General features: G+C 54.2%; 1 protein-coding gene across 1 annotated transcript; it reads left to right on the forward strand.

Annotated features, from left to right (window-relative positions):
* The first annotated feature begins 2,641 nt into the window (after positions 1-2,641).
* On the forward strand, positions 2,642-7,027 carry HHEX (hematopoietically expressed homeobox). Its single transcript, XM_062579949.1, has 4 exons — positions 2,642-3,062; positions 4,600-4,778; positions 4,922-4,972; positions 6,346-7,027. The coding sequence occupies exons 1-4, from the start codon at positions 2,666-2,668 to the stop codon at positions 6,577-6,579; spliced, it is 861 nt and encodes a 286-aa protein (XP_062435933.1). The 5' UTR covers positions 2,642-2,665; the 3' UTR covers positions 6,580-7,027.
* Positions 7,028-11,219: the final 4,192 nt, after the last annotated feature.

Raw genomic sequence — 11,219 nt, forward strand, 5'->3', positions numbered from 1 at the left:
TCTCTATGCACTCGCACACACATATAGAATATATATAGAGAATATATATATATATTCCCCTCCAGGAGCTCCTCACAGGCAGGGCGGCTCACGGAAAGCGGGGGGAGGACAAGGGCCCGAGGTTATTGCAGAAAATAATGAGTTCTGCAGGCGAGCCCTTTGGGCCGAGCCCGGGCCGGTGCGGGGGTGCACACGGCCTCCCGCCGCCCTCCAGAAAGCCCCCGCTTAGCGAGAAAACTTGGTGGCGTTTCAAGTGCATTCCAGGAAAATTAATGGGAAAGGTTTTTTAATCAGGAATGCCCGGTGTATTTTTTTCCCTCTTTCTCTCTCTCGAAATCTTTCATGTAAAACAGAGCGATTCGCAGAGGAAACCTGGGGGAGAAAAAAAATAGAAATATTAAAGCGCTATCTTGGTTGCCCTGATCTTGTGGTGTCTGCAACAGCTTGTTTTAAATGCACGCTACTTGGTAAAACTCGTCCAAAACCGTATTCTTCGCAACAATATTGGTAATAACGTACTTTACCTGAAGCGGTATTATCTCCCTCACGACAAAAACTACAAACAAAATGCATGTTCCAAGAAAAAAAAGGGGGAGAAAAAGATCTTATTTAATCCAGAAAATAATTAAAATCTCATGTATTTTTATTGGTTTTAGTATCCAGCAGAGTGAAAATATTGAAACTCCGAGACCCCTTGCATTAAAAAGTCACAACTGTTCTATTTTATTAGTTCTGACTGTGTGAAAAAAATTATAAGGACAACATTGAAAAAATCCGGGTTTTAGAGCCCCGAATGGCCATAAAAACAATAAAATCAACTATAAAACCTGCACTAGTGATATTAAAAAATTATGTAGTTCAATAAATGTGACATTTCATGAATGCGGATTTAATAGTCTCTAACCCGCGGAAGGAGCAGGGCTGAGGTCGAACAATTGAATTGGGAAGGGGCGGTGCTGCAGAACGGCAAAATTAACTGCTCCATTTTTCTTGTTAGGGATTATGCAGTGGTAGTGGAATGTAATAACTGTGCCATTAAAACTTCCTTTTAACAAGGCCTATTGCTTGTATAAAAGTCAGAAAAGAATAATCTCTTCCTCTATTTATTTGTTTTCCAATAATACAGCAAAGCATGTTTCTTCTCCCCCCCCCTTTTTTTTTGCTTAAACTTGTTCTCAGGATTTTGAATCGACAGCTTGTAAAATAAGGTGGGGGCCCTCCATACTGCTGCCTCATATCATGCACGTCGTTATTGCAGAGGGCAATGGGTCATCGGTTTACTGTACATTTATTAAGTAAATCGAGCTGCAAATCCAACACTTCCAGATGAAAACAATAGCTAAACCCCTTGGAAAGAGCAATGCCTGGGAGACTGAGCACACAGAGAAAAAATAATCAAAACTGTCAGCTCGCTTTACGTGTACTCATATTTACAAGACACAAGACCACGCTTTAAAGGTGAGTTTTGGCATTTCTTAACAATTAAAAAAAAAAAAACTCAACATCCTCCCTATATTATTAAAAAAAATATATTTCCATTTCCCCAACACCATTTCGTCTTGCTCTGAGCCTCTTAGTTATTAAGATCTTCGTGGGTTTGAACCGGAGACCTTTTTTCTTTTATTTTTTTTCTTTTTTTTTAAACAGCACCTGCTACTCCTGAGCAGCTTTCCGGGCTGCCTGTCCCCAGCTCCGCGGCTGCACGGCGGGACACGCGGGGCCCCGCTCCCACGGTGGGGGGGGAGGGAGGAGGAAGCGCCCGCTGCCGTCGGGGCGAGCCCGGGGGCGGCGGGTCCCGCAGATGCCGCGGGCCGGGGGCTCCCTCCCGAGAGCCCCGACAGCGCGGGGCCGGCAGAAAGACGCGGCGGTTTTTTAAAAATTAAATCGACGGTGTCCAGGTGGCGCTGCTCGGGGGAGAGCGAGCCGCCGCCGCCGGGCCCGCGGCGCCTCCCTCCCTCCCGCCCCCTCGGGGCCGCAGGAAAGCGGGTCCCCCGAGTCCGCCGCTGCGGAGCCGGCGGGGCCTCGCCGGGCGCCGAGCAGGGAACCGCGCCGCGCTGCTCCGCGCCCCTCGGGAAGCCCCGGCGCGGAGCGGCGCGGCCCCGCTGCCCACGCGTGGGCCTCCCGCTCCGCGGCCGCGCGGGGCCCTCCCGAAGGGGGTCCGTGCACCCTCTCCCGCGCCTCCTCCCGCAGCTCGGCGCCGGGCGCGTCGCCCCCGTGGGGACTCCCGAAACCGGGCGGAGGCAGCGCCGCGTGTGCCGTCGGGGGCCCCGCTCCGTTCCGCTCCGCGGCGCCGCCCGCTGCCGCCGATGCCCGCGGCCGGTGCCGTCGGGGCCCCCCGGCCGGTGCCGTCGGGGCCGGAGCGGGCTCCCGCTGCCGCGACGGCCGCGCGTGTTGATTGGCGCCGCGGGGAGTTTGCTCGGGGAGGCGGGCGGCGGGGAGCGTTTGCCGCCGGGGGGTGGTTTCCCCCTTCCCTGGCCGGGCTCATTGGCTAGACGGCGCCGCGGCAGGAAGGGGCCAGAGACCACGCGGGCTCCGCCCCGCGCCGATAGAAACCTACCGAAGGGCAACCGGGGCCCAGAGAAACCCGCGGCGGCGGTGCCAGCACCCAGCGGCGGCGGTCGCGGCCGCTGTCGGCGGGGGCGGCGGCGGGGGCGCGGGCGGCGCCATGCAGTACCAGGCGGCGGGCGCGGCGCCGACGGCGGCGGCGGCGGCCCTGGGCGTCCCGCTGTACGCGCCCACGCCGCTGCTGCAGCCCGCGCACCCCACGCCCTTCTACATCGAGGACATCCTGGGCCGCGGCGCCGCCGCCGCCCCGCCGCCCCACGCCCTGCCCGCCCCGCCGCCGCCGCCGCCGCCGCCGACCCTGCCGTCGCCCAACTCCTCCTTCACCAGCCTGGTGGCCCCGTACCGGACCCCCATCTACGAGCCGACCCCCGTCCACCCGGCCTTCTCCCACCACCTCGCCGCCACCTACGGCGCCGGCGCCTACGCCGGGCCCCTCTACTCCTTCCCCCGGAGCGTCGGCGACTACCCGCACGCCCTGCTGCGGCAGGACCCCCTCGGTAAGCCGTGCCCCGCTCGCCTGCCGCCGCCGTCGGGGGGGAGGTGGGGTGGGAAGGCGCTGAGACGTGTCCCCTTCCCCTGCTGCCCCCGCGGCCCTTCCGCTCTCCCGCTGCCCCTCTCCGGCCTCCGGCTGATTTACAGTAAATTAAAGCCTCGCAGCGCGCCGGCGTCGGGAGCGCGACCGCAGTGCGCGGCCGCGGTGACTCAGATTTGTTTTCCTTCAACCAAGTGACTCTGAGAGTGTCCTTAGTAATGTCGCGTGTGGTTTTGGTGGGGAGTTTTAATTGTGCTGAGAGATCGCGCTGCAGATCGGAGCCTTTTCCTGCCGCGGGCTGTCAGCGCAGGCGGCGCTCGCCGGGGCGGCCCGGGCCCGGCCGCGCTGCGTCCCGCCGCCCCGCGCCGCGGCCCGCGCCCGCGCTGCCGCACTTGCTCTTAGTGATTGCAAAACTGGACCTGACTCACCACATTTGTGCAGTGAAAGAGGCTGACCCTTTCCGTTCATACAGGAAACCTTGAGCTCTCGATAGGAGTAAATCTGGTTTCAGAAGCTGTTAAGTGTTTTCCTGGCCGCCTGAAGCAGGCTCTTCCCCGGGAGTCGTGCACATTGCTGATTACTTTATCGACATCCTCAATACAGACAAATTCAGGAAACACTCGACTTCTGATAGCCAGGATCCGTTTTTCTGATATTGTTCATTTCCTCTGTGTGGGATGTGACTTTATGACAGCTAAAATAACCAGTTGCTTCCTATTTTTTGAGTCTGTTTTGCACCAGAATTACTAAAGCCTGACGCAAGCAAAATCTTGAAAAACAATGCAGCAAATTTCAAAGGGTGCAGGAGCAAGACAGAAAGACAAACAGAGTGACTCAGTGGCACTGGCCAGAGAGAAGAAGAAACCCGGGACGGGGCTGCTGCGTCGCCGCGGCCCCCGGCGCCCCCGACTCGGCCGTCGGGGAGCCGGGGAGCCTCGAAACGACTCCCTGTGCCCCGAAGGGCTCGGGGCGCTTCTTGCCTGGAGCCGGAAGGGAGTGTGTCCCCCGAAATACCCCCTTGAGCCCTTCAGGGGCTCCGCTCTGCCCAGGGTCCGGGGGGCTGGTGCAGAGCAGGGGAGACGGTTTCTTTGGGGCATTGCAGTGAAAGAGCAGAAGGAAGCAAAGGTCCTTTTTTTGTTTTGTTTTGTTTTGTTTCTTCTCTCTCTCTTTTCTTTGCGAGATAGACCAACAGGAAACACATTGACGGAAATGTTGCCAAAGCCCGTAGAGTGGCTTTAACTGGTCTCTCTGCTCGGCGGAGTTGAAAAATCAGGGGAGGCGAAAGATCGGGCTCAGAACTGGGGAAAATAAAACCAGGCAAAGGCGAAGAGCGGGCCCTGAACCCGGCGCGCTTCCAGGCTCCGCCTCGGGCCGGACCTGGGGACCTGGACCCGGACCCGGCTTGTAGCGGCCGCGGGGCCCCCACGGGCGGCCCGTCCCGGCCCGGCCCGGCCCGGCCCGTCCCGTCGGGCGAGGGTGACGCGGCGTGTCTCTCTTTGAAGGGAAGCCCCTGCTCTGGAGCCCCTTCATCCAGCGGCCGCTGCACAAGAGGAAAGGGGGCCAGGTCCGCTTTTCCAACGACCAGACCATCGAGCTGGAGAAGAAGTTCGAGACGCAGAAATACCTCTCGCCGCCGGAGAGAAAGCGCCTGGCCAAGATGCTGCAGCTCAGCGAGAGGCAGGTGAGGCCGTGCCCGACGGCCGGGCCCAGGTCCGGGCTCTGCCCCGCCGCCGCCGTCGGGGGCCGCCGGAGCCGCCGCGCTCCCGGCCGCGGCCGCTGCTGCCGGGCTCTGGGACCACCCTTTTTCTCGTTGTCGTTGCTCAGGTCAAAACGTGGTTTCAGAATCGCAGAGCCAAATGGAGGCGTCTAAAGCAGGTACAGGGATGTTTCTGTTTCTATAGAAATAAGTGTTTTAATTGTCTTATCTTACGCCGTGCTCGCCTATTCCAGGTTGTATGCAGAAGTCATCTGAAAGGCTGTTTAACCTCTTCACCTTGATTAAAAAGACAAATAGTCATGCTGGAATCCATGAGGGCTCACTCAGGCAGCACTAATGTTAAAAGCTCCTAATGTAGCTCCTATATCAATTATGCCCGGGTTTCACACACCGCCTATTAAAACTCCACACTAATTGTTTTGTAAACCCATATGTTGTTTATCCAATTAACGTGGAGAAGGTAAGTAATTGTCAGTAAATTACTTAGGCAGTTGTTTTAGAGGAGAATATTTACCGGTCTTTTTAATCACCCTCTTTTAATAAACACTAGTCGATTTATTTCACAGACGTCGGGAGAGGCAGGTACAAAAGCCTTGTTTGTTTTGAGGAACCATTGGAAAAATAAGTAACTTCTACTTACCGTTTTCGAATAGTTAAGCACATTTCTTGCTTCCCTTAGAAAACGTGCTCAAGTGGATAAATCACTTTTTACGGTCAAAAGGGCCCGATCTTGCCCGGTTCAGCCAGATCGAGGCCCCTTGGCTCAAAGATTGGTGGAAAAAAATCCCCGCTTGGTGCCACGATTCCGGCTTCAGTAAGCATGACACATGACTGCTGAGTTTTGCTAGCAAACCAGCCTTTAATATATATGGGGGGAAAAAGAATGAAAACGAAGTGCTGTGCCATTTGTTGGCTATTTTTATTCTGCAACCTTCCTCCGCGTCTAACCCGCACGTCGATTTATTTGGAATAAAAGCCTGCGAGCGATCTCGGCCATTTTAATACATTCCTTCCTCCCCATTCAGTCGCATCCATTTCTCCAAGCCTGCACGGCTGTATCATTGGTACGTGTCTCTGCCTGCTTTTTCCTTGCTTAAAAGAAATATCATTTCGTGGCCCCTTAGGGAACGAGGCTCCCCAGCCTGTTGCCGGCACAGGGCTACTCTTGCCCTGGGAAGCAGGGCGGTGTTTTGTTTTGTTTTGTTTTTCAATTGTGTGTGTTTTAATGCTGAATTTTAGATTTACGGCTTAATTAGGATTTTTCCCCGTTTCTGGCCTACCGATGGATTCCGCCTCCTTCCTTTCGCCGTTGAGCGTAATTAGAGGAAGATCAGGGCAGGAGGAAGCGGCACGTCGGTGTGGGCAGAGTCATAATAAACATTTTCCTTGCTTAAACACTAGTTCAGAGGTTTCCGGGCTGCTCCTGAGTCACTTGAAATGGGCCCAGCGCGGTGCCCCCGGAGCGGCTCGGGACCCACGCGCACCTCGCACTTCGGCGTAAAGCGGGTTTCTCCCCCCCTTCCCACCGCAGGAAAACCCCCAGGCCAACAAAAAGGAAGAAGCCGAAGGCGCCGACGGTCACTGTGCCCAGCGGCCCGAGAGCTGCCCGAGCCCCGAGCGCAAGGGCAAGGAGCTTTCCCTCGACGGCTCGCACTTCACCCCCTCGCCCGCCTCGCAGGAGGACCTGGAGTCCGACGTCTCCGACGACTCCGACCAAGAAGTGGACATTGAAGGCGACAAAGGCTATTACAACCCTGCCCACTAATGGCCCCACGCTGCAGAGTGGACCCTAACGCGGCTTGCACTTTACCAGGCGCTGGCTTTAAACAAAATGTGGTTGCAGGAGAAAACTGTCACCGTTCCCCTGGGGGGAAAGAAAAACCAAAAAACAGACTCGTTTTTTAATAAGTAGAGAAAGAGAGACTTATTTTTCACAAACAGTCCTTTTTTGGAAGATCTCTAATTTGGTTAAAGGAACAGATCTGTGGTTTGTATTTAATTTGTAAGATATATTTGTACATTAATTAATGTCCTGACTGGAATATAATACTGCATCCTGCCCATACTCACTGAGGGGTCTGAATCAGCTGCTGTCCACTGACAGCAAAACTCCTTTCCGTCTCGTCTGGAAGTGAGTATGGATTGTAGGATTAAGCTCTTTGTATGTGTATACAAATGTAGTTTAAATAAATTAATTTAAACGCCCTTCCCAAGCAGAGAAATGTGTTCCGTGAAATACAGAGGGATTTCACCGTCCCAGCAAGTGCCTTATGCCCATATATTTTTACCTCTCGTGGTGCTCTCTAGCGAGACATCCCTCTTATTTATGGTTGGATGGATTAATTTTTGCTCTTGCATGGGATGAAATGCCCGCACCGCCTGTTGCTTCCTCGAGTATTGTGAGACTCTGCCCCATAGTCTGGAGGGTGCAGGAGGAAAAAAAAAAAAAAAAAAAAAAAAAAGCATATATTTCTCCTTGAAAATCTCCAGCGCTGGTTTTGCCAGATTTCCTATTGGAGGAAAAAAAATGCGAGGAGCAATAGGGCCCTGCTCCAAGAGGGAAATGGGCATCAGCTGCAGGGCGCTGAGCGAGGCACGCAGCCGTGCGGAGATAGCGCCTCTCGTACGCATAGGTGCTTCTGCCCGTACTGGTTCGCTTTAAGAGCCTTGCGGTTTTGCACCTCACGTCGTACCTATTCGTTCAGTGCTAAGACTTCCCCTGGAGAGAAAAAAAAAAGGCAAAAAAACCCCTCAAACCCACTGGTATTTAATTTTCGATGGATTCCCCTTGAAATTAAGCCGAAGCGCGCACCCGCGCGGCGCCGGCCCGCGGAGAGCTCCGGCCCCACGGTCGCCCGCGGCGTGTCTCAGCCGGGCTCGTGGCCCTGTCGCTGTTTGCAGCCTGTGCCCACTGCAGGTTGTGCGGGACGACGGCGACGACGACAAGGGAATTGCGCTCAGAAAATGGCATTTTAGCTCTGGTACCAGGCACGGGGCAGCACGCAGCATTCCCCTCCCTGCCCCTCCGCGACCGGCGGGGCAGCAAGTGTTCAGGTACCCTCAGCACCCCGGGCAGAGACCCCTCCCGCAGCCGGGTGACACGGAGGTTTCAGCGTCAAGGAAGGATTTTAGGGAGTGAGAAATTATTACGTTGACTGGCGATGGGGTACTGACCGGGAACTGCCCTTAGAAGAGCCCGCGCATTACGGCTAAGCAGGTTAATGCTTCTAGAAAGAGCAACTTCGTTTGCTGCTTGGCTTTCGCTTTTTTTCTGTTTTTATTATTTTTTATTATTTTAAAATTGCGTTGATGATCTGGACCTTAAAACACTTTAAAAAATCTGGGAGGTTTCGCTGCCACCTGTTCGTGCCCGCTGGGAAAGCCGGCGGCTCCCGGCCCGTCCCCGCGGGGCGCGGCGCGGCGCCGGGCCGAGCCTTGCGCGCCGCTGCGCGGGCTGCGGGCGCAGCGCCCGGGCGCCGGTTTCGCGCCGGGCGGGAGCAGGGGACACCCGAAATCCCTCGGGGATCCCCTCCGCCGTCCGCGCCTCCGGCACGGGGGACGCACGGCAACGCGGTCCCCGTAGGGAGCACGAACTACACGGCTTTGCCGCGGCGGGGCTCGGTCGAGGAGGAAAATGCGTCTCGGCGCTTCGCATTGCTCAGTGTTTCTGTCGTCGCATGTTGCTGTCCGGGCCGTGCGGGCCCCGTCGGGGGTGGAAACGGCCGCCGGGAGTCAGCGGGCTGCGACCCGGGCTGCGACCCGGGCTGCGGCGGCCGCGCCGCCTCCCTCCGCGCCTCCGTCCCTTTCCGTCCCTCTTTCCTTTAGACGCGAGTCTGTCCCGACACTGCGCACCGCGCTTCGCCCCACGGCTGGGGAACACGCGTGGGGCAGAGCCGCCGCCACGGCGAGGGCGGCAGCCGCGGCCCGAGGGCGCGGGGCCCCGGGAAAGGCCGGTAAAGTCCCCTCGAAGCGGGGTGACGCTGCTGTGGAGGGGGCACCTTTGCAAAAAGATTTTGCGCCCCCGGTTGGCCGGGATCGAGGACATCCGGCAGGAAAGCCCACGCGGGTTCGCCCACGCTGTGCCAAAGCCGGTGCGCTGCTCCGCCGGCACCTTGGGCTCGTTACACCGAGGCGCCTTCTGCGCGGCGACTGCGGATTTTGCAGGGTCGCAGCCGCGCCGGCCTTTTCTCCTCCGGCGGAGAAAAACAGCCAAAGTACTTTACACCGTTTGGTAAAAGCTTCGAGCCCCTTCCGTGCCACCCTGCTTTCTCGTATTTGTTTGCCTGTTGGCTATTTCGTGCCGATCTAGCACGTATGACCTTTACAGCACAACTCCCGTCTTGTTTTCGACTCTTTTATCAGGAGATTCAACATGAAAATGGTTATCATTTAGCAGAAAAACAAACAGAAAAGCACATTTTTGTAAGCAAAACGTTAATGATTGGAAGAATTGCACCAATTTCAGCTTGACAGTGTGTGATTAATCCTCTGGGTCAGGTACTTATATTTTTAGTCATTAGGTTCGTCGGCCTTTGATATTCAGAACTGTTTCTAGCCTAATAGGGTATCGACCCGGCTGCCTATGTACTTTGACTCCTTAAACAGCGCGGCTCCCCGGGCCCGCGGGGCCGCTGTGCGCCGAGGCCGGGCGCAGCCGCCCCCCTCGGGGGTGCCCGGGGGGTGCCCGGGGCTGGGGCCGCTCAGGCCGGGGGGCGGCCGGGGCCCGGACCCGGGAAGGGAAGGGAGCGAGAGGAAGGCGGCCGCATGGTGTTTGCACTCCTGGACACATTGATCCTTCGTGCGGGAACGTCCAGAGCCTCTTTTATTGCACGGTAATAGGAAATAATAACTTAAGATGCTTTACTGTTCTCTTGCACCGAGAAGGAGCCGCCTCTGCTCGTGTCAGAGCAGTGGGAGCTTCTGACTTCAGTGAGTGTCTGTAAATTATTTTAGGCCCCAAAGAAATCTGCTGCTAGATGTCTTCTCCTGGGAGGACAGAAAAATCCATGCATGGACGTTACTGTCCTTCAGATTAAGAGAGAGAGAGAGAAAAAAAAAAAAAAAAAAAAAGATTTAAAGCTGTCATTTTAGCCCATGAGTAAGTTTCAGGATAGGTGGTGCTGAAAACTTGCATTAAGAGCCCACAGCAGATCAGAGCCTTATTCAAATCAACTTCCCATTAATGTTTAACGGCGGTTTGGGCTTAATAAGGGCGGAAGGATTTTTGTCCAGGACTGTAGGTGACAGCAACTGCTTGTGGAAGAGCTGCTACTGACAGCGGAGGGTGTCTGCATCTTAATCTGAATCACGTGCTGTTTGGCTTCAGGCTTCACAAGCATAGGAAACACTCCATTTCTTCAGGAAATAAGTGTCTATTTCTAAAATATTTGAGGCAGTACACCCCATCTCCCTCCAAACTTGCAAGAACTGTGAGAGAGACTCATCATGATAACTTCATCGGCTCCGTTTTGCAGCTCCACTGTTCAAGAGCTACCGATAAATGACCACTCAAACTGTGGCGTCTCAAGTTCAAGTCAAGTTCAGGCGATATTTCTGTGGTCACCCGGAGTTACGGTCAGCAAATTACTACTTTTCAGTTGAATTGGTAACTTGTAATTTTTTGTCCTGAATGTCAGATACCGACCCATATCATAAAGACATTCTCTAGTAGGACTAATTGAAATCTAGATTTTTTCCTACCAGACGGATACCCATGTCATAAAGATATAATAATAAATAGAACTAATGGACCCTTTTTCATATTAAAAAAGGCCTAAGATTAGATAGTCAGAGAGGCTGGGCCCACGCTTTTTCTTCAATTGTGCTAGGGACTTTTTCTTTTCTTTTCTTTTTTTTTTTTTTTTTTTTTTTTTTTTTTTTTTTTTTTTTTTTGTCTGAAAGCATTGTTTAAGATGTCAAAGACACTAGTACAATTCTGGGAAGCAGTTACCCCTAATTTATTCACTCACTAATATACATCAATGACTAAGAATTTATCCACTGACTTTGTAGAAGACAAATATTACAATGGAGATGTGCTCTAGACCTTTTAAAGTAGCTGTTTAAAAGGGCAGATTAGATGAAGAGTTTTGTCTTGGTACCTGTGAGTGAAAACGCTGCCAGTGTCAAAACCATTTGCTGTGGCCTGTAGGAAATGCGTTGGACTCAGAGTCAAGCAGAAAGGCACACTGAACTTTGCGTTCATTGATACATTTTAGGCAAGTGCATCTGGGCATGGAAAATGAACTACTGTCCCATTTGCCTAAGGGGAAGGGCTTTTTCCAAGACAGCTAATGCAATCAAGCTTATTTAAGGACTGAAAACTCCTGACAGATTTGTAGACTTTTCAATATCTGTAATATGACTTTAGCAGGTTGAGTTACAGTCAGCCAGGACCCAGACTAT

Source organism: Rhea pennata, chromosome 7 (assembly GCF_028389875.1).
Source record: "Rhea pennata isolate bPtePen1 chromosome 7, bPtePen1.pri, whole genome shotgun sequence".
Classification (NCBI taxonomy): Eukaryota; Metazoa; Chordata; class Aves; order Rheiformes; family Rheidae; genus Rhea; species Rhea pennata.